The sequence below is a fragment of the Halichoerus grypus genome, chromosome 13 (assembly GCF_964656455.1).
Source record: "Halichoerus grypus chromosome 13, mHalGry1.hap1.1, whole genome shotgun sequence".
In the NCBI taxonomy this organism is placed as follows: Eukaryota; Metazoa; Chordata; class Mammalia; order Carnivora; family Phocidae; genus Halichoerus; species Halichoerus grypus.
The window spans coordinates 89,455,945-89,482,695 of NC_135724.1; the positions used below are offsets into that span (position 1 = coordinate 89,455,945).

At 51.1% G+C, this 26,751-nt stretch overlaps 1 protein-coding gene across 2 annotated transcripts in view; it reads right to left on the reverse strand.

The window, feature by feature from the left end:
• Positions 1-26,751, reverse strand: part of RILPL1 (Rab interacting lysosomal protein like 1) — a 41,604-nt gene that overhangs the window by 10,765 nt on the left and 4,088 nt on the right. For both annotated transcript variants that reach the window (XM_036080520.2, XM_036080526.2), the window contains exons 2-5: positions 23,541-23,691; positions 9,659-9,777; positions 8,788-9,009; positions 1,134-1,306 (exon numbers count right to left, since the gene is read on the reverse strand). In XM_036080520.2, the coding sequence (XP_035936413.1) occupies positions 1,134-1,306; positions 8,788-9,009; positions 9,659-9,777; positions 23,541-23,691 (665 nt within the window). The remainder of the gene's footprint in view (positions 1-1,133; positions 1,307-8,787; positions 9,010-9,658; positions 9,778-23,540; positions 23,692-26,751) is intronic.

The following is a 26,751-nucleotide window of genomic DNA, read 5'->3' on the forward strand; positions in this document are numbered from 1 at the left end:
CGGTGGGTTTTCAATAAAAATACGTGGTACTGTATCTTCTGTGCATCTCTTATTTTCCCTACTGGATCAGGGACCACATCTGGTGCATCTGTCCTTCCTTCTGGCTTTCCATTCAAGAAGTATTTGTTGTGCACCTACTCTGTGCTAAGCTCCATTCTAAACTTGGAAACTTAGCCATGAACAAGACAAATATGCTTTCTCGTCTCATGTTGTCATAGTCTGTTATGGAAACAGACAATAAAACAAGCATATTAATGAATAGGATTAAAGTAAGATGGTGAAGGTCCATGAAAAAAGTAAAACCGAGTAAAGTGACAGTGACTGGAACAGGGCACTCCTTTGGATGAGTGGTAACGGGGAAGGAAAACTCTCTGAGGAGGTGACCCCTGACCTGAATCCTGAATGACCAGGAGTCAACCATGAGAAGAGCCCAGGGGAACGTTTCCCCAGCTGCAGGACCAGCATATGCAAAGGTCCTGAGGTAGAAACAAGTGTGGACTGTTTTAAGAAACCAGTAGAGGGATAGTGTGTATGAAGCTGAACAAGTATGTGGCAAGCACACCTGAGGAACTGGACTCACTGAAATGTGAAGAGCCGCAGGGCTAGTGGCTACCATATCAGACAGTGCAGCTCTCGTAAGTGCAAGGAGTTCACTGGCCGTGGGCTGAATGAACAAATACTCAGGCTGTACGGCTCTACCATCTCTAATCTACAATTCTAAAATCCAAAAAGCTCTAAAAATGAAAATTCACTTTTTGGTCATTCATTTGGTGGCAGAACGTGAAATGAGCTCTCATGAGCCTGCTTATCATGGTTCTTTATCACATGTAGTACGAACATTCACATCTTTCGCTGTGAAAATATTAACGTGTTTGATGTTGGGGAGCTGTCCCACATCCTGGGGGCAGATGTTATCTATACACCATCTGTGGACTATTCCTTTCTCACAGCTGCAAAGTTCTGAATCATAAAACACACCTGGGCCTAAGAGTTTCAGAAAGGGCTTGTGAGGCGTGTGTGTAAGTCCTTCCGGCCCGACAGGGTCCCCGGAACAGAGACAGGTGCAATCCCTGTCTTCCCAAGACCTACAACCCCAGAAAGCAGCCAGCCTGGGAGCTCCCGGGGACACTCACCTCTTGTAGTACGTCAGCTCCTCCTGCAACAGAAACACTTTGGACTTGAGTTCGTTCCTCTCGTGTAGTACATCCCGCAGCTCCTGCAGCGTGAACCGGGGGCGGTTGGGGTCCTTGAGATCCATGGCCACCTTCTCCGCCTCCGAGGCACACTCCTCCCCGCCCGGCTCCGTCTGGAGGAGGCAGAGATGCTGCTAATGAATTCCTGGCGGCCACCAGCAGCGCCCACTCCACATCCTGCCAGAGCCCAAATTTCCCACCCTCCCGGGGCCTCTGCAGCTTGCCGGGGGCGCTATTTTAAGAACTCGCGGGCGGCCTGTGCTCACGTTTGTGCAGTCGGCGTCCCTTTGGAGATGAAAGCCAGCGGCCACCTGTTCATTGTTCACCTTCTCACTAGCTAGACCTGCTGTCCTGGTGCCTCCCCACCTGACTCAGGGTCTTCTTACAAATAACATTAAAGGGAGTCCAAGGAGAAGAAAACAGCATGGCTCAAATGCTGCCACCCTCATCAATCTGCTTTCCTTTTCCCACATTCTCGCCTCATATTCTTACTAAGACCGTTGCTAATAAGACCATTGCTAATTTAGCCAGAGTTGTTAGAATTAGAGCTCATGCACAATTTTCTCTTCCTTTTTCGTCTGGCATTAAGTCACATATGTTTTCCCATGTGTTACTGGCCTTCTGGTCAAGCCCTCTCCTCCCCCAAGGCTAAGGGCATCTGTGCTCTGGAGGTCAGTGGAAGCCTGGGGGGGGGGCGGGGGACAGGTAGGAGCACAGCAGGTGTGAGATGCAGGGCATTTCTCTACCACGCAGGTCACTCAGATGGATCCTACCACGCTAAATCACCTGCCCCAGGCCAGACCCAAACCCTGTCCTCCCTCTTTCTCACAGCAAGAAGGTTTTTTTTTTTTCCCCAAAAAAACCCAAACTGTGGTAATATACACTTAACATAAAATTGACATTTTAAAATATACAATTCAGTGGCGTTTAGTACATTCACAACGTTGTGCAATCACCACCTCTGTCTAGTTCTGGAACATTTTCATCTCCCCCAAAGGAAACTCCATACCCATTAACAGTCATTCCCTAATCCCTCCCACCCCCAGCCCCTGGTGACCACCATCTGCATTCTGTCTCTATGGATTTGCCTTTTCTGGACATTTCGAATAAATGGAATCGTACAGTATGTTTCCTCTTGTGCCTGGCTTCTTTCAGTTAACATGTTTTCAAGGTTCATCCATGCTGTAGGGAGTCAGGGCTCTATTTCTTTTCATGGCTGAATACTATTCCCATGTATGGATATGCCACGTTTTGTGTATCCTTTATCCACTGATGGGCATTTGGGCAGTTTCCACCTTTTGGCTGGTGTGAATAGTGCTGCCACGAACATCTGTGCACAAGGATTTGTCTGAACACCTGTTCCCAGTTCTTCCGGGTGGGTACCTAGGGGTGGGGCTGCTGGGTCACATGGTGACTCTGTGGCTCTTTGAGGAACGGCCGAACTGTCTTCCACAGCGGCTGCCCCACTTTTCACTCAGCAGCGGAGGAGGGTTCCACCTTCTCCACATCCTTGCCAACTCTTGTGTTTTTTTTCCCCATTTTTTGAAAGCAAGGAAGTTTTTGCAAGCTGCCCCCAGGTCAGCTGGCCAGATCTGCAGGTGGCCCATACTCTCCCGGCGTTCCTGACACCCTTGAACCGCCAGTATCCCATCATCCACTGGAAGGAGTGGACACAAGTTCAGGACAACAGTGGTGAAGCTCTGGAACAGGGGAATATGGGATTGAAATAGAGACACACACCGCCCCCCCAAACCCCCACAGCAGCACAGGGAGAAAGGCACTCCGACCCAGATGGTGACACAAGGCCAGGAGGTTGAAGGACCCAGGAAGGCAGAGCCGAGATGCCTGTGTCCTGGGAGTCAGGACGGGCTGTTCTGGGAAAGGACACTTGAAAGGAGACACCACCCACCAGGGCAGATCAGGTGACAGAAGAGTCGCCCAGCAGGGGAGGCACGTGGCTGCAGCAGAAAATGGACACCTGACAGATGGGCAGTGGAGTGGGGCTCCCACCCAAGAAGTAGGGGCGGAAATGTTGGACAATATAACGTCCCAAGAAGGTACTCGAGGCACCTGCTGATGCCACACCTTCAGGGGGGCTGTGTCCTCAGGGTTCGTCTTCAGCGTCCACCTCCTACAGAGCCGCATAGCTGGACGGGGTCCTCTACCCAAGGCCGTGCGGAGCAAGTAGCTGGTATTCAGCAGCACTCACTAGCACCGGTTCCCTTCTCTTCCCCTGCCCGGGTTAGCCACAGAGCATCCCTGAAGGTCTGTAACGAATATTCAATAAGTACATGGCTGTCTCAGTAAATACTGGATGTCTCGATAAACATTCAACATTCATCGAGCATCAACTCTGTGCCTGCTGGGCACTGAGCTGATGAGATGAATCCGGTGGGAGTGGAAGGAAGAGACACACAGAGGAAAACTTACAGGGTCAGATAAGAGAGGAGCAAGGACATCAAACTCTAACTGGGAAGGATCATGGAAGACGTTACTGCAGATGTGGTCTCTGTGCATGGGGTCTTGACGAATGTGTAGGAGTTCACCAGGAAGTTTGGGCCCAGCCCGGCCCCCACACACATTTTGTTTGGCCTTCACTGTGTTCTAGAACTTTTTTTTTTTAATGTTTTTTTTTTTATTTATTTATTCATGAGAGTCAGAGAGAGAGAGAGAGAGAGAGGCAGAGGCAGAGGGAGAAGCAGGCTTCCCGCTGAGCAGGGAGCCCAATGCGGAGCTCGATCCCAGGACCCTGGGATCATGACCTGAGCCGAAGGCAGACGCTTAACCATCTGAGCCACCCAGGCGCCCCTCTAGAACTTTTTGGAATTAGTTTCCAACAGTTTTATATTGGGGATTTCACACTAAAGTTTGGGTCTTGGGCTTCCTTTTGGAAAGAATACTGGAAGATTGGGTCACACTGGGTCTACATGGTAACACTGGGCTGGTCCTACGTGGCAGCTATTGCCTTCTCTGTGTTCTTTCCAGCCTGCTCAGCCCCTACCCCTTTTTCCTTCCGTGCCTGGGCCCCATAGGCACTGGGAGTCCAGGCTATGGACCCAAACCTCAGGCTCACACACTCCCTCCGGACACAGCCGGTTTCTGCTTACCCCCATGGGTTGTGAGCACCCAAGACATCGAAGGGCTTCCTCAGGCCTGAGGTCTTTTTCTCTGGAGGAGGGATGGCTCTTCAATCAGGGTAGCAACCCGATGCCCGAGAGCTTGGGGGATTCCCAGACAGGTTTGCAAAAAAAGCCCCGACTTCCGGGACCACTGCCTGGGAGTGCAGCTTTGCTGGAAGCCAGCAGGCACGAATGCAGCGCCCTTGGATGGGCCTGTCCTGGGAGAGAGACTGAAAAGGCTCTTTCCAATATGGAAATCAGGCCCATCAGCAGTGGGTCTTCTAGGCTTACTCCACGAGGGACCATGGAGGTGCCTGGGGTTATCGAGGATTGTCCGCTGGTCCCCGGAGGCACTTTGGGCACAGAGGGAGATGCCCTGAGGCCCCAGGCACTCCCCAGGGAGGCCCAAGAAAACCTGCTGACAAGCAGCAGGACCAGAGTGGCCGAAATGGAAGCAACATCCTCCACCAGGGCCCCACGTCCTTAGGCCTGGCCTCTTGGACCCACTCCCCCCGCGTGGGCACATCAAGGCCACAATGCTCTGGCAGCCCCTCGAACATACTTCTGAACAGCCCCTGGCCCAGCAAGGGGGAGTGACTGTGCCCTGGTCACCCCCGGTAACTTCTAGGCCCACCATGCACACATTCAGCCAGAAAACCTGGCTTCACACGCCAGCCATTAGGCCCCATCTGCTTTCCCCGTGCACTTAAACAACAAACACACACTTACGAAGACATCAGATTTTGTAAGACACAGACGTCAAGTAGGTAACTATTAACGTCAGTGTTCTTACTGATTTTATAGGAAGTCTTTAGACAGGGAGCCCACCAAATCATTTTCTTAGGAGTTTCTAGGTCTACCTGTGAAAGGCAGGAAGCTTCCATGTGAAAACATGAGGAGCTGGATGAGTGAGAAAACACTGAGCGAAGAAGCTGGTCAGGACCACATGTCCCATGACTCCGTTTCCCTGAAATGTCTGCAACAGGCAAATCCGTAGACAGAAAATAGCGTCGTGGTGGCCAGGGGCTGCAAGAGGCAGAGATGGGGAGTGGCTACTTGTGGGTACGGCGTTTCTTTTTACGGTGATGGAAATGTTCTAGATAGTGGTGTTGGTTGTACAAGAGAGTAAATATACTAAAACCCGTCACACTGTATACTTTCGATAGTTGAATTATATCTCAATAACTATGTTACAAAAATATACCAGGAGCTTTGTTTACTGGAGATCACAGTGAAATGACAGTGACATAGCTCAGAAAGGATTGCATGAATCAAGGGGGAGAACCGGAGTAATCTAGGCATTGATGAGAACGGACTCCTCCCCAGCTCTGGATCCCTCCATAGCTCCCATCTCCTCTTACCAATCTCGTGCCAGGACTAGCCCACCACCCCAGCCGCACCTGCTCATTCTCCAGCCTGGCTCATGTTCTTTCTCCTGTCTGGAGTGGCCTACCCCACATTCCACCCCAGACATCCTACCCATCCCGTAAGACCCATCGCAATGCCTTGAACACCTGCCCTGCCCTCGCTTCCCACTGAGAATTCATTGTGCCCTCCTCCAATCCCACGGCCCTTGATCCCAGCCACACTATTTGACCTACTGAACCAAGTCAAGCTCATTCCCCTCACTTATCAGACAGGAAGCTGAGCACCAAAATGATGCATGAGCCCCAGGTCACACAGCTGCAGGTGGAAAGCCACCATGGCCTGCGGCTTCCCTGTTTGAGTGACAAGCACCCTGAACTCCACCCAGCTCTGAGGGCGGGAGTCAAACCCAGCAAAGGCGCCCTGAGTTTGGGAACAGACTCTGCAAAGCAGCTCAGTGGGTTAATTATAACTGCTACCTGACTTTACTCCTCCATTTCTGTGCCCCCCCGCCCCCCCCCTTTCCAGCAAGAGAAACTGAAACAGACAGGCAGGCGGGCCAAGGAGGTGTGACATGTCCCTGTCCTTGTTGCTAAATAGAGTGTTGTGGCTAGGGTGGCGTCCTCAGGACCTGGGTTTCGACCGAGCCCCTGCTGCCCAGGAGGAGACAGGCCTGAGTTCTCATGGGGCACAAGAGGCTGGAAGGGGTACACCAGGGGAGGAGGGGGGTACTGTGCCAAGCTGCCTAGTGGCTGTTTTTGGCATCTGCCTCATCCCCTGCAACCCGCTGCCATAGATTTGGTCCAGCCCTTGACTTTCTTCCCTGGATTATTGCAAAGGGCTCCCAACAGCCACGTTCTGCCATCAGCAACCTCCTTGTTCAAACTGTCCTCCATAAACTCAGAGCTGATCCCATTACTCCCCTGCCGAAGCCTGTGGAGGGATCCACATTCCCCACTGCCCAGAGCTGCGTGTGTGGCATTCCGGGCACTGTAGGCGACAGCTGCGTCTCTGCCTGCCCTGCATCTGTTTCCGTACTTCTCGGGGCTGAGTCCTTGCAGCTGTCCTCTGGAGAAACTCCCCTAGCCCCACTCTCAGCACATGAGGCATGGATGGGCACCACGAGGGGTAGCCATATGACTCAGGAATGGACACCATGCATATTCTAGACCTCAGGCCACCATGACTGGTTCAGTGATGGGCTGAGGAGAGGGTTTCCTGAGACTTGCTGGGAATTTGGGAAAGAGGCAACTTCTTTTCACTGGGGTTGCAAAGCTGGTAAGAGTACCAAGGGCCACTATATGGCATAGCCTACCTGAGAACAACACCAACACAGAGGAAAGCAAAGCTGAGACATCTGATAGCATCATTTGGGGACCTGGAACCAGCTATACCTGAAGCCATCCTTAACTCAAAGTTTTTAGCTATACAACCAAAAATTCTTTTTTTAAATCCTTAAACCCATTTTAATTTAGGCTTCTGTCACTTTTGGCCAAAAACTAGCCCTAACCTCTCCCTTTTAAGACTTCGTTCCCTTACCTCCCTAACTGTATCCCAGGTTCCTGTCCTTCAGAGAACCTAGAAGTGTCTGGCCTGAAAGATATCTACTGACTGTGCTGGCACTTGGGCCAACCTGATGGTGAGCTCATCTGTCTTACCTCCCCGACCTGTAACCCAGGAAACTAGCACAGTGCCTGCAAACTGGAAACAGTCAATAAATATTTGCTGGAAGAAAGAGTAAGCCCCGAGCTTTTCCCTAAGAGTCCACTATGCTTTTCGGAAGCAGCATATCCATCATCTTCATCTACCTCTTAAAATCTTAGCATTGTGAACACTGACATCCAGCTGAAGGGACAGCTCTTCCATGAAACTGCACACCACCGCCATCAGGATTAACTGTTCTACTTCTGCGTTGCTGACACCCACCCCCCCGGGGGGCACATCTTCGGGGGAGACACCCTGGCACCCCATGTCGCAGCCCTGGGCCCATGTGGATTTTCGCTGCAGCTGTGGTGTAGTCCCACCCATGCGGATGGGGCCCCGCCTCAAGCACACACTGCATGTCTTCCCACTCATGCCCTGAGATCTGTTCTTTAAGTTCCACCCAGGAATATCAGGGAGATAACACCCCCGGGGGCTACCCTCAGCTACTGGGGGCAGGTGCAGGCGGATAAATTTATGTTCCAAGCCTTTCTCCTCCAGAAAGACAGTTCTGGGACATGGTCTATGTGCTTCTCAGAGGTCCCAGCAGGACTGAGCTCCCACCGCAGCCCCAATAACACACACTCAAATTCACTTTTCCTTCTCCCCTGTCTCACGCCTCTGATCTCCTGCCCATTTTCCTTTTCTTAAGCTCTGCTTCGAGGGAACCCAGACGAAGACAATCTCTTACCACTAAGACAGTCCCCTCCCACCTTAAGTGTGACGCCACTTGGAGGTGCCCAAGTCTGTCTCCTGCACTGGGTTGTAAGCTCTTTGAAACTCCACAGTACTCAGCACAGTGCTCTCAGGTAGAAGACCAAACTCTACTCTGTGGCCTACCTGGCCCGCAGGACTGGCCCCTACCTATCTCTCTGACCTCACTCAGACCTTCTTCCTCCTCCTCCCCCTGCATACCAGCCACCCTCGCCTTCTTATCCTTTCTCGATTCCATTGCAATTTCTCCTGCCACAGGGCCTTTGCATGTGCCACTCCCCTGCCTGGAACTCACTCTCCATTCACTTGTTTACTCTCATTCTTTTAGACACTTCCTTCGAAAAGTTTTGACTCCTCCAGATGATTGTGGCAGCTGACACTTTAAATGAACTAACTCATTTAATTCTCATAATAATCTGGCGCTAAGTACTATTATTATTCCCATTTTAGACTCGAAGAAACTGAGCCACAGAAAGGCTAAATAACTTATCCAAGGTCATGGAGGTAGTAACAGGCTAGACTGAACCGAAGCAGACCAGCTCTAGCATCCACACAGTTAGCTACACACCATAGCTCCTCCCAGGTTCCTCCCATTTCCCTCAAGTGTAATGGGGAAAGCAAGGCAGCCTTGCCCACCTCAAGCCAGCTCACAGACCTACCTTCCCATCTGCTTCAGTGGCTGGCTTCCCACTTACCTCGGGCTCCTCCCCTCCATTCTGGCTGAGTTCGCCCTGCAGCCTCTCTCGCAGCTTCCCGAGCTCTGCCCGTAGGCTGCCCATCTCCTGTTCCTTGGTTTGCAGATCTGCCTCTAGTTCTACCTTCTGTTCAATCAGGGCCTTCCCCTGGGCCTCCACCACTGTGACACGGTGCCGGAGGTCGTGGTTGATCTTCATCAACCGGGTCTGCTGTTGTTGCAGCTGGAGAAAGAGGAAGGCCATTTATGGGGCTGCCACATACAGTAGCTCATGTTGTGTACTACACAAGGGCAAATCCTCTACAGGCGTGCCATCATATTGGAGACACCCTCACTTGTTTGAAGTTTGTTCATATTCTTACAACTGTTGATGCCAGAGATGGGCAATTTGTATATTTACTATGATAATTTTATGACAGATGGAAGATAAGTGTTTTGTCAGTGTATCATGATGATTTCCCAACAGATGGAAGTAACATGCCTTAAGAAAGGGGTATCTTTCTAATTCAGGTGGAGACACTGTATGGGTTCCTGGAGCAGCCTGGACCATGCTGGCCTGCTCACAGAGGGGCACGAAGAGGGTGGGTTGGAGGAAGCCTCAGGGTCAGAACAAAGCCAGGCTGGGCCTCGGCAGCTCCCCAGGGCGTGGGAGCAGCAGGTCACCAGGCAGTGCCCCGTTCCCTCCTGCTGTTACAATGCGGACCCGGCTGAGGGTCCTCCCCACAGCTGCGGCCTCAGGCAGGACCCCCGCCCCACAGAGCCCACAGCATGAGCCCAAGGGAGAAAAGGGGAACCGCCTGCGGGGAGGATCCAGTCTCCCGTTGTATCGGCTGGCCGGGAGGGTGGACATGGGGTAAGGGCTCGTCACTTACAGCCTCCACATCCTCATTCTTCAGACCGAGCTCCCTGTCCTTGGCACGGATCTCGTCGCGTTGCTTGTCCACCACCTCCTTCAGCTTCTTCATCACTTGCCGCTCACGCTCTGACATGCCTGGGGTGGGGCGAGCGAGACCAGCAGGTGAGCCTCCCCCTCCGCCTCCCTGGCTTAACCCACCTGCAGCTTCCTAGGGAGATGCCGAGATGCTGCTGGCCCCGAGCCTTGTCCGTGCCCCGTTCCCCGGAGGCAGCGCCTGCTTCCTGTCCCTGAGTCCCTCCGAGCTCATCCCCACCTCAGGACGCCGGGCTGGCATTTTCCTCTCTTCCAACGTCTGGACTGGCTCCCCTCGTTGTTCAGGCCTCAGCTCAACCGTCCCCTCCCCACAGAGGCCCTTCCTTCCCTGCCCCCCTCAACGACCCTCCCACCCCGTCTACTACCTTCACCTCACTTGTTACGACTACCGTCTCACAGGTCTTATCATCTAAGAGCCCGCACGCACCAGGCTCTCCCATTTATGGTCAGTGTGGCTTCAGACCAGCCTCTCTGTGCCTCAGTTTACATATCTACAAGACGGGAATAACAGAACCCTACCCCATACGGCTGCTGTGAGGATTAATTTAGTGAATACACAGGAAGCACATGGAAGATGATGCCTGGCACATAGCCAAGGAGTGGTGTCTGTTACTTACTTGTTCATCCTCTGTTCCTCCTGCCCCCGGCCCCCAAGTATACTGTCGGCCCCAGGAGGCAGGGCCTTGACTGACCTACTCACTGTGTACTGCCTCGGCTAGCACAGTGCCCGGCGCGCGGCAGGCGCGTGCTAAGTGGTCTGGTGAGTTAGTGAACTGTGCTAGTTTCACGTGGCTGATGTAACAAATGACCAACCAAATCTGATAGCTTAACACATCAGAAATTTTTTTTCTCATAGTTCTGGAAGCCAGAAGTTTAAAATCAGTCCAAAGTCAAGATGTTGCCAGAGCTGTGCTCCCTCCGGAGGTTTTAGGGGAGAATGAGTCCTTTCCTTTTCCAGCTTCTGGTGGCTGCTAGCGTTCCTTGGCTTGTGGCCTCATCACTCCAGTCCTTGCCTCCGTGGTCCCATGGCCTCCTCCTCTTCTGTCTGTCAGACCTCTCTGTGCCCCCCTCTTATAAAGACACTCTGATTGCATTTAGGACCCGAATAATTCAGGATAACCTCCCCATCTCAAGATCTTAAATGAAATCACATCTGTAAAGATTTTACCGTATAAGGTAACATCCACAGGTTTCAGGGATTAGGGCCTGATGTTATGGGGGACCATTATTCGGCCCCCTCCAGGCACTGGGGCAGACAGCTAATCCTTGCTCCCCAGGAGCAGTGGTGGTTAGGCTCAACCACAGGCTCACCTGGTTCTCCTGGGTTCGGGGGACACGTGGCTGATGTACCAGGCGTCTGAGAAGAGTAGTTTCTTCTGTGTGTGACTCCTCCACTGTTCTCCCGACATGACTCCCTCATCCAAGTTGCTCCATCCCATCTGAATCTTTCCTCTCCCCTGTCCTAGATATTCCCAAGCAGGTGGTCACCACCAAGAACAAGCATTTGTGTGTCCAGAACGGTGTGTGATGCTGCTGGGGCCACAAACCCAGATAAGACGTGCGTCCTGCCCTTGAAGAGTCCGAGATTTTATGTGATAGGCATAAACGCGGATGTCCCAGAGGGCGGCCATCCTGCCCCAACCATCTGTATGCTAGGGTTCCCACGTGGGAGACGCTCCAGGCTGATGGAACAGGGACCGACTCCCCCCAGACATGCACATTCCCAAAGCGCAACTCACTCCCGCTAAGCCCATGAAGGACAAACTGCTTTACATCCCTGACCCTATTTTAGTGTCGTTTCCAGCCACTGGGAATGGGTATTATTACTGTTGGTTTTTAACATCTGTCCCATCTTACAGAACCAGAAAACTGAGGCCCAGAGACAGACTTCTTCAAAGACATACAGCCAAGTGCTGGCAGAGCCAGGACTCCAACCCCAGTTTTCAGACTCTTACGTCCCATGTCCTTTCCCTGATGCCACACCGCCTTCCCACTGCAGGACAAGACTCAGAGGCTCTGCTAAGGTCACTAGAAAGTGTCACCATGGGGCAGACTCCAGTCCATACTTTCTCTGACGGGCCCACCTGCTTGGAGCGCCCTCACATCTTTTTGCACATATGCGCATGCACACATACACACACATACACACACACGCAGTGTTCATGGAGCGTCTGCTGTGTACCTGACACTGACCTAGAATCACTGGGATCGTGACGGTCAATAAATGAAACACATTTTTGCTCTGACTGACTCACAGACATCAGACAGAGATGGTGTCGTTACAGACCGTGATAAGTGACAGGGCAGATATAACAGGGCCTGTAGAACATCTTGAGGGGACCCACTGTAGACGGTGGGAGCAGAAAGCCGTCTTACAAGAGCCATTTACATTGAGACCTGAAGGACCAAAGGGCGGGCAGGTGACGAGGACAAGCATTGCAGGCAAGCACCAGCAGGTGCAGAGACCCTGGGGGAAGACACTGCGAGTCTGGAGAGCTGAAGCGCGACACTGGTGGCCAAAGCTAGTGGCCAAAGCACAGTGGGCAAGGGGCGGCGGGAGCTTGAGCTGCAAGCAAGCCTAGACCATGTGGGGCCTCAATGGCCAGGAAGGAGGTTGGATTTTCGCCTAAAGGGGCAATAAGAGCCTCAGGATTTGGTAGGGCCTGCAGGAAGCAGAAGGAGGGAGACCAGGGAGACCAGGGAGGGGGAGCCAGAGAAGAAAGGTTGCCGGAGGGCAGGTGTGCACTATGCAAATGAGACAGGCCAGAGGGAAAGGAATTATAACAAAGACGCTGATGGCCAAGTGACCCGGGAGGCTCCAGAGAGTAAGAGAAAGATGAGCTGGAACGTCTAGGTTCCGGTTCCGACACAGCATGTAACTACTGGCTTTTAAAGCAGCATTAACCTCTCTGAGACTTCACGTGTTCATCTGCACGTTTTCTACCTTCCTACCTCTCCAACAAGGCTGTGCATACAAAGTGCAGGAGGAAATCACACAAGCCGATGAATCAGAATCCTTTCCTACGGGCGGGCCTGGGACCGAGACCAGCACTCAGCCTCCTCCTTGACCTGCCGGGGCGTCCTCAGTGATGCGGCTGAGAGGTGCAGAGATGCCAGGCCGGGCTGGGGCGGGGAGGGGAGGCAGGGATGGAAAGAAGGGGCAGGCATCCCGACAGAATGGCTAGAACGGAAAGTCCTGAATGCTGAGTGCTGAGTGCTGAGTGCGGGGGAGCAGGTGGGGCCGCGGGAGCGCGCGTGCAGTGCTGCTCGGAGCAGCTTTGCAACACGGGCGTTACCGACCACAGCTGATGCACATGCCGTAGGCACCAGCAGCCGCCTCCCGGGGATACGCCCGACAGGTGGAGGGTGGCTCCCTAAACGGCTGCACAACCAGACACTAGGAGGCTAATTAAGGCTGAGACACACTGGTGAGTGAAGAAGGAAAGTGACAATCTCTACGGCACAAGACGCGTACAAAAACGTGCACGGGAGCTTTATGCGTAACAGCCCCAGACTGGAAACAACTGAAATGCCCATTAATAGCAGAAGACCGAGAGAAAGCGGGGTACCAGCGTGCAGAGGAATACAACACAGCATGAAGAACAAGCCACGAGCTCCGCTTGGAGCTCACAAAGTCAGTGACTTCTCAGGCTCTCCTCCTCCTTCAGCGCAGCGTCAGCCTAGAGGCTGCAGGCCGCCCCCCACCCCGTACCCCTGGTGGGGTGTCACAAGGCCACCTGGAGGTCCTGGGCATGGGCGCGTGCCCCTAACATCCCTCAGCCACTGCCGCAAGGGACAAGAGGACACCACTAATGTCTCCCGGAAAGGCGTTCCTCAGACACAGTGTGTGCACGTGCACGTGTGTGTACACGTATGTGTGCATGCATGCTGGGGCTGAAGTCAGGTGGCAGCGGAACCTGAAAAAGCCACGAACACATTGCTGTTTGCTCTCTGAGCACCTGTCCTGCTACAGGATCTGGACCAGGGCGTCAAGGGCTGAGCTCATTTAATCCTTGGTGGTGGCAGGTTGTGGGGACAGATTCCGCTCCTGGAGAAATTGGGTGGGAAGAACGGTGTGGGGGATGGGGGAGTGTGGGTCCGGAGAAAAGAAACCTGGATCCGTACCCCAGCTACCTCGTTCACCTTGGGGGCGCCCTGGCTTTAACCCGAGGCTGGAGAACAAAGTGGTCAAGAGCTTGGGGTCTGAAGCCAGATTTCCTGGACTCATTCCCTGCTTTGCCGTTTATCTACCGTTGACCTTGGGCCCATTTTCTCGCTTGCAAGGTGGGATCATGGGCAGCCCCGACCTGGGGCCGGGGGGGGGGGTGGGCTCTTGTGAGGTTAGAGGGGTTAATCTATGTGAAGGGCTCACAACAGGCCTCAGTGTTAGCTGCCATTTTATCCACAAAATGGAAATGTTAGTCCTCCTTGTTCCAAAGGTTGCTGCTCAGATAAAGTCCAAGAGTCATTACAAAAGTGCCTGGAGAAGTTAAAAGAAGGTGGTATGTTTTTAACAGACCCACAGACCTTGTTAAAAGCTGGAAGAGGGCTGAGCAAATGTAGCCACCTGGCAATTTAGGATTCCTGGATCTAGATTTAAAGGTGCATTTGAGCAAGTGCAGGAAGAAACAAGTCCAAGGTTGGTCACAGGACCAAAGAAATGGTTAAACACACAAGGACCTTCCTTCCACACCACGGATAACCGGCCAAAAGGCTGAGATACAACGGTTAAGTCAAAAAGGCAAGCGACAAAGTCACAGCAGTACTATTCATAATGGCCCAAAGGTGGAAAGAGCCCGAATGTCCATCAATGGCTGAATGGATAAACCAATTGTGGTCTATCTACACGATGGAATATTAACCACCCATACAGAAGAATGACTGACACCTGCTATAATGTGATTAACCTTGAAAACAGGAAGCTAAGTGAGAGAGGCCAGACATAAAAAGCCACACAGTGTATGATTCCATTTACAGGACATGTCCAGAATACAGACAGAAAGAGACTGGTGGCTGCCGGAGGCTGGGGGAACAGACAGGTGGGTGGACCGGGGACTGACCACTGATGGGTGCGGGGTCTCCTTCGGGGGCAGTGAAACTATATTGGAACCAAACAGAGGTGATGGTTGCCTAATGGTGTGAGTAAATTATGTACTAAATGCTGCTGAACTGTATATTTTAAAATTGTTCCTCTTATGTTATGTGAATTTCACCTCAATTTTTTAAAAAAGGCAACCCAAAGAACACATAATTTTAATTTGTAAAAAAAAAAAAAAAAAGGCAAGTGACAATCCATACGGCACAATCCCTTTAATTTGAAAAACTAAATACATGTTTCCCTGCAATGTCTGAATTGCAGCAGCTTTGGCTCATTAAAAAAAAAAAACAAACAGGCATGGACTCCCGTATGTAGATGCATAAAAAGGGATGGTTTTACCTCTGCTAAGTGCCGTGAGAATGAGGCAGAGGGAATTCTCATGCATTTCTTGAGTTTTGTTACAATTTTTCACGATATCAATACATGCATTAGGTTATTTTTTTTAAGACCAAACAACCACCACCCACATACCCATACTGTCTGCACCCCTTGATCACTAAAGACAAAAATGTCCCAAGAAGACTGAGCCACTTGCCCCAAACCTCACTGCTCGTCAGTAGCCACGTGGGAGCTGCAATGCAGGTATCCTGACACCAGACCGATGTGCTCTTGACCCCATCAGAACCAGAAAGGTGCCTTCCATACGGGATGAGGACGAAAAGGACAGCTAACATTTACCGAGCACCTGCCGCAGGCAGTGATGGAGCTGAGTGCTTGTGGCGGGGACAATGCTGGTGCGCCGATGCCCCTGGGTCCCTATGTCCACCCGCACCCCTTTTCAATGTGCCTTTGCCACTGACCAGGCACCGGGGGCCACTAGGCCGGCGGGCTCGAAGGGCAGGAAAGTGAGTGTCACACTCCAGAGCTCACAGCCCTCCAGAGGCTCTGCCCAAGTCCCACCCTTGCTCGTGCTTCCCCCCACTTCCCTATCCTACTTCCTCGACCCCCCAACGGTCTCCTCTGGGGGTGCTCCCTTCATAAATCACGGGCACAGGGATCCTCACATCAGAGTCTCCTTCTAGAAGAATCTGATCTACACTGTACTTAGCTCCTATATCCTCGGAATGCCTTCTGCAATGGGATTCCTGTTGTCCCCACTGTAGAACCGAAGCAACCTGAGGTATACAAAGGCTGGTAGACTCATGCCAGGCCACACGGCTGGTCGGTGGCGCTATGGGACTCAAACGCAGGCAGTCGTGGCTGCAGAGCCCCCCACTCTTGCAAACCACTGCCACACTGCTGGCCTCCCACGGCCCACGATCCTTATGTTATCGGCAAGTAGACTGGGTAGAAGAGCATTCCCCCAAACTTACGTCCGTCTGGAACCTCAGAATGTGATCTTGTGTGAAAACAGGGTCCCTGCAGGTAAGATGAGGTCATGCTGCGTGAGGGTGGGCCCTACATCCTAACACTGGTGTCCTCATAGGAGAAAGGAGAAGGCGCTTCAGAACAGACGAGGCCAGAGACAGTGTGACCGTGGTGAGGCTGGGGGGACGCCGCCGTAAGCCAAGGAACCCCAGCTGCTCCAGCAGCTGAACAAAGCAAGGCAGGATCCTCCCCTAGAGCCTTTGGACCGAGCGCAGCCCTGAGGACACCTTGATTTTGGACTTCTGGCCTCCAGATCTGTGAGTGAGCACATTTCTGTGGCTTTAAGCCCCCCAGTTTGGGGTGCTTTGTTACATTAGCCCGAGAAAACTAATCCAGCCAGCTTATGGAGGAAGGCCCAGCGAGGGCGCGCAGCCGGTTTTTTTACGGAGCTAAAATTCCTACCAGTCACTCTTGGCTTCCATGTACGGTTCGACGGGTAGCGCAAAATCAACATCGCTGCCCTCAGGGACGTGCCTCACTGGACAGCTGCGAGGCTGACGCTGTATGTACTTTTCTCTCAACGATCCTGGGAGTCCGGAGTTGCCGCTCCCATGTCACGGGTGAGGAACCTGAGGGTGGGAACGGTCGGTCCCCCTTCCCCAGGTGACCCAGTTGGGAAGGGTGGGGCTGGGACTAGAACTCAGGTGCGCCTCACTCCACTGCACGTTCTCCTTACAGAGCGCTGCTCCAGCCAGCAGTCCCTGAGAACACACTGCCTTGTATTTTTCGGGACACTGCAGTTCTAGGCTGCCCTTCAGAAAGTGGTTATGGGGTCAGTCTTCCTCCTGACTTCCGGTGACAAAGCTGTTTGTCCGGAGCCCGAGAACTGTTTCCAGATCCTACGCCTGCGTGTCCCCGGTCCAATGGCTTCGATCCCTGGAATTCATCTCCGCGGGCGCTAACCAGTAGCGTTTCTCGTTGCCCTCCAGCAGACAAGACGGATTTCCAAAAACAAGGGACAGAGGCGTGCTTTTCAATCTGGAGACTTCCAGGAGCAGGAGACAGCAGAGTGTTGAGGTGGCTCTGAGTGCAGTGCCCCTGTGCCCCATATTGGTCTGTTAATCACTGCTGCACGTAGGGTCGGCTCCCCTAAATAGGCTTTCCCATCCCACTCACGCCACATCTCACAACGGCGCCCCTAAATCTGCAGTCAGCCCCTAGGCCTTGCCACACTGCTCACGGTGCTGCCTGGCACCCAGTCCAACTTCGCAGGCTCCACCTCCCCGAAGGGACCCCTGTGCCCAACGTCTGTTCCTCTCGCAGGTGGAAGAAATGCTTTGTCTTTGCTGTGTTCCCATGGTTTCCCGTGCAAAATAAAAATAACCGTGAAAGGCATGCCTGGCATCTGCCCGGTCTCTCCACTCGGGGCGGGGGAGGGGGTTGGTGCTGCCTGGAAAGCCCAGGCCTCCCCAAGCTAACCCTTTGGGAGCCGGACCCACGCTAGATGCCAGTTAAGTGTGTCAGATGGTGCCCGTGTGGGCTGTTTCACGGTAAGCCAGCGGGGATGTGGAGAGCCGAGGCAAAGCTCTCCCACACGGGGTGAGCTGTACGCACACAGATGCCTTGATGTGCAGAGGAGCGGCCCTGGGCATTTGGGGCCACGGCCTGCGGCCCCCGAGGCCCCTGTGGTGGCACCGGGGCCGGCAAGGGAGTTCCCCGGTCCCCCTCACGGTGCCCTGCAGAAGCCCCATGCGCAGAAAGATGGCTGTGGCTTCTTCAAGAAATTCAACGTAGTTCCCCTACGACCCGGCAATTCAACTCCCAGGTCTACACCCCAAAGCACCGAAAACACACGTCTGCACAAAAACTTGGAATGTTCATAGCAGCACTATTCACAATGGCCAAACCCTGGAAACAACCCAAGTGTCCATCAACAGATGAATGGATAAACAAAAAACGGGGGCCCGTCCGCATCATGGGATGTCGTTTGGCCACAAAAATGAATGATGCACTGACACCTGCTACAATGTGGATGAGCCTTGAGGACGCCCGCTCGGTGAAAGACGAGACACAGAAGGCCACGTTAGCTGATTCCACGTACACGAAATGTCCAGAGCAGGCAAATCTCCAGAGGCAGAGAGTAAGTCAGAGGTTGCTTGTGGCTGGGGGTGGGATGAAGTGGGAGGGGTTGGCAGTGGTAGTTAAAAGGGTACAGTGTCTCTTTTTTTTTTGGTTGAAGATTTTATTTATTTGTCAGAGAGAGAGCACAAGCAGGGGGAGTGGCAGGCAGAGGGAGAAGCAGACTCCCCGCTGAGTAGGGAGCCCGATGCAGGACTCGATCACAGGACCCTGGGATCATGACCCGAGCAGAAGGCAGACGCTCAACGACTGAGCCACCCAGGTGCCCCATGGTGTCTCTTTTTAAGGTGACAAAAACATTCTAAAATTGTGATGGCTGCACAACTCTGAATCTACTAAAAGCCACCGAAAGGTAGACTCTAAGTGGGCGAATCGACATCTCCATGAAGCTGTTACGAAACAAATAGTAGCAAATGTTTCTCTAGTGCTTACTAGATAAGCACTTGACATGTATTAACTCATTTAATCCTCATAATAATATTCACATTTTACAAATGAGGAAATCAATCTACGTAAAGGTCATTAATCTGGCCACAGGTGGAATCCAGTGGAGCTCAGATTCGGACTCAGGCAATCTGGCCTCTGAGTTTATGGTCTTAACTCCTATGCTCTACTGGCTTCATATTCTTTTTTAAAAATTAATTAATTAATTAATTAATTAGTTTACTTAGAGTGCACGCATAAGTGGGGGGGAGGGGCAGAGGGAGAGGTAGAGAGAGAACACTGAGCTGACTCCCATGTCCGGCACAGAGCCCAATGCGGCTTGATCTCAGGACCTTGAGATCATGACCTGAGCTGAAATCAAGAGTTGGACGCTTAACTCACTGAGCCACTGCGCCGTGCCTTACTGTTCCTAAAAGAAAGAAACAGATCTATACAGATAGGGAAATTCTGCAAGATACAGTAAGTGAAAAAAATCAAGGTGCGCTATATCCAACGTGGCATCCGGACTGGATCCTGGAACAGAAAAAGGACATTCACCTAAAATCTGGTGAAATCCAGATAAATTCTGTGGGTTGGTTAATAGTATCATACCAATGTGGCTTCCTTAGTTGTGACCCATGACGGTGGTAACATGTCCCTATTAGAGGATACTGCGAGGGGCACTGTGGGAACCTTCTGTACTATCTTTGTAACTTTTTTGTAAATCTAAAATTATTCTAAAATAAAAATGTATCTTAAAACAGTAAAACAAAAACAAAACACCCAACAACCAAGGTGCCTAACTGTCTAGAATATGTTACCATTTGTGAGGAGGCGGAAAAGGATATTCTCCTCCTTCATTTGTGTAACTATGTACATTTGAAGTGCACAGAAAATCTGCAGAGAGAGTAAGGGGTTTCCTGTTCTAGGCAGACTGCTTGGGAACAGGAATCAGGAGAGGAAGGGAGACCAAGTTTTTCACCATTAACACTTTTGCGTTGTCTGATTAAAAAAAATAATAATATGCATGCATTTTTTTTTTTTTAACTTTGGAAAATGATTTTTCTTTTTTTCTAGAAAGTAAAACATTGGAAAAACTGCCACCCGTGTCCTCAAGTCTTGAGGCTGGACACTGGGGCTTCAGTTGTAGAACTCCTCAGGCTCAGGTCTCCTTTGACAGGAAATGTTAACCAAGACGCCCAAGCAATTTTCTGCTATTCAGCTTTCCAGCTGTATGCCATTTTTTAGTGAAGAAACTCAAATTTTACCTCCACCTCTGTCTAGTTCTGGGGCCCCTTGGGCAGGTGTTCCATATGTGCAACCATCTTCATCTGCTTATGTCCACCTGCTGGAGAAGGATCATCCCTCCAGATGGTCTGTCTGCCTTGCATCTCCCTGGGCTCACTGGGCCAGGAGCTGCGGGGCTGGGGCTGGCCTCTCCTCCCCTCACACATGGACGTGGACATGGCTCTACTAATCTACTGATCATATTCTCAATATTTACTGTTTTTTTTTTTCCTGCTTTATCTATCAATCACTAAGAGAAACATGTTAAAATCTACCACTATGATTGTGGATATGTTTTTATTTCTGCCCACTTTTTAAATTAGTATATGTAAAGTGTACAATTTGGTGGGTTTTAATATGTTCACAAAGTTGTGCAACCATCACCGCTATGTTTTCATCACCCCCAAAAGAAACCTCATACCCATTAGCCATCACTCCTCCTTCCTCACCTCCTTCCAGCCCCTGGCCCCCCACTAATCTACTTTCTGTCTATAGATTTGCCTACTCTGGACATATTTCTGTTCACTTTTGCTTTATAAACTTTGAGGACAAGTTATTAGGTGTGCAGAAATTGCAAATCCATTTTCCTGATAAATTGAACTTTTTTCATTACAGAGTGATCTTGGCCTTAAAGTCTATTTTCTTTTGTAAAGTCTTACATTCATATAACCACACCAGCTTTCTTTTGGTTAGTGTTTGCACGGTCTATCTTTTCTCAGCCTTTTACTTTCAACCTTTACGAGAGGTCTCTTAGAAACAACATGTAGTTGAATTTTTAAACTCTTTATTGACAGTCTTTATCTAGAACTTTTAGTCCATTTACATCTAATATAACCTCCAGTATAACTGGTTTAAATCTCCCATCCTATAATCTACTCCTTTTCTGCTTTGTTATACTTGTTGTTTGTTTTTTGCCTCCATTCAAGGGACTGAGTGTGTACCATTATGCCATCAAGGTATTGTAATGTAATAATATATATATTTATATATAATAACATAATTATATATAATATACATAAATTGAAAATATGTAATATATATAGTTTGGTCTTTGACCTCCATTCTTGGCACAGAGTTCCTAAAACTCTTGTGATTTCCTAATAGAGGTGAGAGGAGTGTCTTTTGTTGTCATTACAAGCCCCTTTCCATCATACCTGAGTTTATGATAATGAGGTGACTCTTGGTGGTCCCCCTAGAGAGCTTCAGGATGGGGTCCGGTTGCCAGAAAACCAACCATGTGATTAGTGATTAGAGGGTTAGAACTTTCAGCCCTAACCCCTCACCTCTGGGGGAGGGAAGAAGGAGCTGGAGGTTGAGCTAATCACCAATGGCCAATGATTTAATCATTCATGCCTACATAACGGAACCTCCATTAGTCTCTGGGGTTCAGAGAGCTTCCAGTTGATGAATAAATATATCCATGTGCACGAAGGGTGGTGGTGCACCCCAACTCCACTGGGACAGAAATCTCTGAGCTTGGAACCCTTCCAGAGACCTCACCCAATGTACCTTTCTTCATTTGGCCGTTCATCTGTATTCTTTATAATACCCTCTGTATCCTTTGTAAGCCAGTAATCATGTTTCTCTGAGTCTTATGAGCCATTCCAGAAAGTATTCAGCTTGTTGCGGGGTGGGGGTATGTGTGGGAATCTCTGACTTTGTAGCCAAGTTAGACAGAAGTGAGTATCCTGGGGACCCATTACCTGCCAACTGACACCTGAAGTCAGGGCAGTCTCGTTGGACTGATCCCTTAACCTGTGGAGCCTGATGCTAACTCCAGGGTAGACAGTGTCATAACTGGATTAAATTATTGGTGCCTGGAGAGTTGGAAAACTGGTTGATGTGGGGGGAAAAAAAAAACTGCACACAGTTGCTATCAGTGTGTTGTAATCAGAAAAATAGTTTTCCTTTAGCCAAGCTCTTCTGCCATCGTGGAAGGGAGATTCAGGCCCTAGCATGTGCCTCTCAGCCTCCAACCTGGCAGTCCAAGCGCCAGGCCGAGAGCAGGTACGTCAGTGATGAGTTTCCAAAGCGTCAATGAATGAGCGGTGTTCTGTCCGGAATCATTAGTGCTTGGGCACTAGAATATCACGGTGGCCCATTTGGTGGCCCCAGATCAAGGGGTCCCAGAGAGAAATGAGCCTTTCTTCAGGGGGCTGATTTCAGCCAACCTGAGCTCCAGTCCTGACTTCGCCACTAGCTTGCTGTGTGACCCTGGGCACCTCACTGCGCCTCCCTCAGCCTCATTTTTTCTCATCTGTTCGATAGGGAGGCTGGACTAGGTAAACCAAAAGCTCAGTAATAATAGCTAACACTTGCTGTGTGTACGTACCAGGTACTACTCTAAGCGATCTGCAGATATTAATTCATTGAATCCTCACCACAAACTTATGAGTGACCTACGGTTACTTCTCTCACTTTTACTCGGAGAGCAACTTAGGCACACAAAGGTCAAGTGACTTGATCAAGGTCACTTAGGAGGTAAGTATTAGGTTAGGATTCACACCTGGGCAGTCTGGCTCTGGAGCCAATGCTTACAACCACTAAGACTTCTGCATCATTGCCCAGATCACATGCCAACAAAGGAAACCCAAGGAAAACAGAATTCCAGCACTTGGATCAATATTTCCTCTTTTCTCAGGCCCTACAGTCCTTATTAGGGTGCTACTTTAGTCTCACAAAAGTGTAACTATGGTTCTGAACTTCAGCCTCCATGCAAGCCCATCTCTCACCCCATCCAGGAGGAGGGGGCTTGTGTGGAGACCCAGGGAGTTTCTTGAAACAGAAGAGAGAGGTCTGAGATTCCCAGGGCAAGAGGCAGCCTCTGATTGGGAAGGAGGCTGTGGGGGACAACAGAGCTGATGCAGCCCATAGGGCCCACACCAAATCCCATGTCTGTTTTTGCTTTCCCAAAACCAGCAGAGGGCCTGGAGTGAACGTTCTAGATAACTGTTTGCAGGATGAATGACAGTTCGGGGGCTCCAGGGCCATTCCGATCTGGTTTCCTATCCTGGGTTGCTCATTGTTCAATGCGTGCCTCTGGCAGGAGTCCAATCTCTTCCCAGCACACTTAGAATAAAATCCAAACCCTGCTCTCTAAGGGGTATGTGATCTGACCCCTCTGACCTCATCTTTAACCACCTTTGGCCTCGATCATCTTGTCCCGTTATACTGGCCTTCCCTGGCTTTCTATAAATCTCATGCCCCAGGGCCTTTGAACTTGCTTCTCTCCCAAGATACGTGGCTCACTCCATCACTTCATTAGGGCTCAAATGTCACCTTGTCAGAGAGGCCTTCCTTGATCACTATATCTAAAGAAGCCCCACCCCCCCCCACACCTCCATCATACCCCCCAGTTTGGGTTCTTCCAGAGCACTGGTCGCTGTCCGGAACCATGCCATCTATCTGATTACACATCCATCATCCTGCTCCTCCGCGCTAGAACCTAAGCTTCACGAGGGCTTTGTCCTGTCCACTGCGTGTCCCCCGTGCCTATGATCACCGTGGGAGCAGCCTTCTCCCGACCTCCCAGGCCGGCCCCTCCCCTTACCTTCGTGCTTCTGGAACTCCTCCTCAGAGAAGCTGGTATCTTTGTGCGAGAGGTTGGTCATGAGCTGCTTGTTTTCCTCCTGCAGCTGGGCGATCTGAGAAAGGAGGTCCTGCGCCTCCCCCCGCCACACGTCCTCCACCAGCTCCAACTCCTGCGAAGGCGACGGGCCGGCGTGGGGTCACAGCTGCCCAGGCAGCAGCCTCATATCCACCCCCCCACCCTCGGGAGCAGCTCGGGCCTGCCAGGGCTCCCCCTGAGGGCGGGCGCACCGAGAACAGGGCCACCACTAGGCCACACGGCAACTCCGCAAGAAACAGAAGGTGCCCTTATTCCGGGCAAGGCCTGCATTTGTGCTTTAGGACTCGGCCAGGTTTAGAACGGCCTCAAGAGCCGCAACTGTACCTCGTGACTATCTAGACGGAGAGAGCACGCGGATGAGCAGCCCTGCACCATGGGGACCCTGACATTCCCAACCTCTCTGGGGAGGTCACGGCCCTGAGCTGTGGACAGACCCTGAGTCAGGACCCACCTGTCTCCAAGGGACAAAGGGGCAGCAAAGACCCCGGGGATGCCACCTGGCCTCGCGCTCCTTGTATGTCTGATACTGGCATCTCTTCAAGGGATCTTGGGCAACCAATTCACTTTACAACTCTGAGCCTCAGTTTCCCTTAGTCGGGGAGCCAAATATAAAGATTCAAGGGGCTGATGTGTGGATAACTAAGATTAGTCTATTAAAATCATTTTGTGGATGGCTGTAATCAAAGAAACAGAAGGACTGACAAGGATATGAAAAAACTGGAAGCCTCAGGCCCTGCTGGTACAGCCACCGTGGGAAACAGCCTGGCAGCCCCTTAATAAGTTAAACAATTACCACGTGACCAGCAATTCCAATCCAAGGATCTGCCCAAGAGAAATGAAAACACAATGTCCACACAAAAATCTGTATGTGAGTGTTCACAGCGGCATCATCCACAAGAGCCAACACGTAGAAACCACCCAGATGTCCATCAACTGATGAACAACGTGGATCAACCTTGAAAACATGATGCTAAGTGAAAGTAGGCCGCATAGTGTATGACTCCACTGATGGGAAATATCCAGAACAGGGAAACCCATAGACACAAAAAGCAGATGGGCGCTTGTCTAGGGCTGGAGGGTTGGTGGGGGAATGAGGAGTGACTGCTCATTGGGTATGGGTTTTCTTTCCCAAGCAATGAAAATGTCTAAAATTGATTCTGGGGGCTCCTGGGTTACTCCGTCGGTGAAGCTTTTGCTGTCAGTTCAGGTCCTGATCCCAAGGTCCTGGGATCGAGCCCCGCGTCGGGCTCCCTGCTCCGCGGGAAGCCTGCTTCTCCCTCTCCCCCTGCTCGTGCTCTCTCTTTCTCACTCTCTCTCAAGTAAATAAATAAAATCTTTAAAAAAAATAAATAAAAACGATTCTGGTGGAAGTTACACAACTCTGTTGAATAGATCAAAAACCACTGAATTAGACACTTTAAATGGGTGAACTATATGGTATGCGAATCATATTCAATAAAGCTGTAACCAAAAAAAAGATCTTTTGTAAAACCAGAAACTAAACATAGCACAATCGCTGTTGCAGGGACACAATGCTGGTTTAAAAAGCAAAGATACTGGGGCCTGTTGACCCAAGTTTGAATCCTGTCTCCGCCACATAGTAGCTGATCCCGGAAAAGTTACTCGACCTTTGGGTGCCTTGGAAATGTGGAAAATAGTGTGATATCTACCTCTGAGGGCTGTCATGAGGCTGATGTCAATGTCTGGAAGAGTGCCCAGCACCCAGAAAGTGCTGAAGATGTGTTTGCTGGTTTCTGTTCCTCCTACAGCCTGTCACCAGCTGGCCCAAGTGGCCGGATAAACACGGCCTCCGTTCATCTTTTAAATACATCCCTAAATCCCCATCTCCTTTGTCAGGAAGCCTGCCGCAGCAGGGAAATGAGAAGTAATAACTAAGTATTCGCCCAGCTGGTTCAAGGTCACCAGGCGAGGTGAAGGACAGGGCCAGACGGCAGACTGAGGGAGCAGGCATGGGCTGGAAGCAGAGGCAGGCTCTCCCACGCTCTCTCTGCTCCCACCTGGCGCAGGCTGAGCACAGAGGCCCCCGGGGGCAATGGTCAAGTGTACCTGACTGAGGCCCCCGGGGGGGAATGGTCAAGTGTACCTGACTGCGCATCCCGCTCCCTGGGATGGGGAGAGTCTCCTGGGTTATCCTGGTGGGCCCAATGTAATCACAAGGGTCCTCCTCGGTGAAAGAGGGAGGGAGGGGGGTCAGAGTGGGAGACGATGTGGTGACAGAAGCAGAGGTCAGAGTTAGAGATCCGAAGTTGTCTGCCAGCTGTGAGGATGGAGGAAGGGGCCAAAACGCGAGGCGTGCAGGTGGCCTCCGGAAGCTGGAAAAGGCAAGGAAGTGGATTCTCCCCTCGAGCTGCCAGAAGGAATGAATTTCCTGACATCTTGATTTTAACCCACTGAAACCCATGTGTGATTTTTGACCTCCAGAATTTTATGCAGTATTATCCATATTGATATGACCCATAAATATCCAACTCTGTATTATCATAATAAATTCGTGTTACTTCCAGCCAGTAAGTCGTGGTAACTTGTCAGGGCAGCAATAGGAGATGAATACAGACTTTAACCATCAGCGTTTTTTTTCCTCCCTTTCCTAAAGGGAGTGGGAGGGGGTATGGTTTTTGCCTCTGAGCTGACCACGGCAAATTTAATCTAGCCTCCGTACCAGCTAAAAGGCTTTTCCAGGAAGTCACCCCTGATTGATTACTTCCTTTGCCATCTTGAAATTCCATATGCTGGCCTACGAGGCCCAGTATAATCAGACCCCTGCATCTCCCTGATCTCACTTCCCACCTCTATTCCTTACTCGCTCTGTTCTAGCCACATGGGCCTTCTTTGTGTTCCTTTTTTTTTTCCCCGACAGACAGATAGAGAGAGCGAGCAAGTGAGCACAAGCAGGGGGAGCAGCAGAGGGAGAGGGAGAAGCAGACTCTCCACTGAGCAGGGAGCCCAACTCGGGGCTGGATCCCAGGACCCTGGGATCATGACCTGAGCCGAAGGCAGAACGCTTAATGACTGAGCCACCCAGGTGCCCCCTCCATTGTGTTCCTTGAACACACCCATTCCTACCTCAGGGCCTTTGCACTTGCAGTGGCATCTGCCTTGAATGCCCCACCCC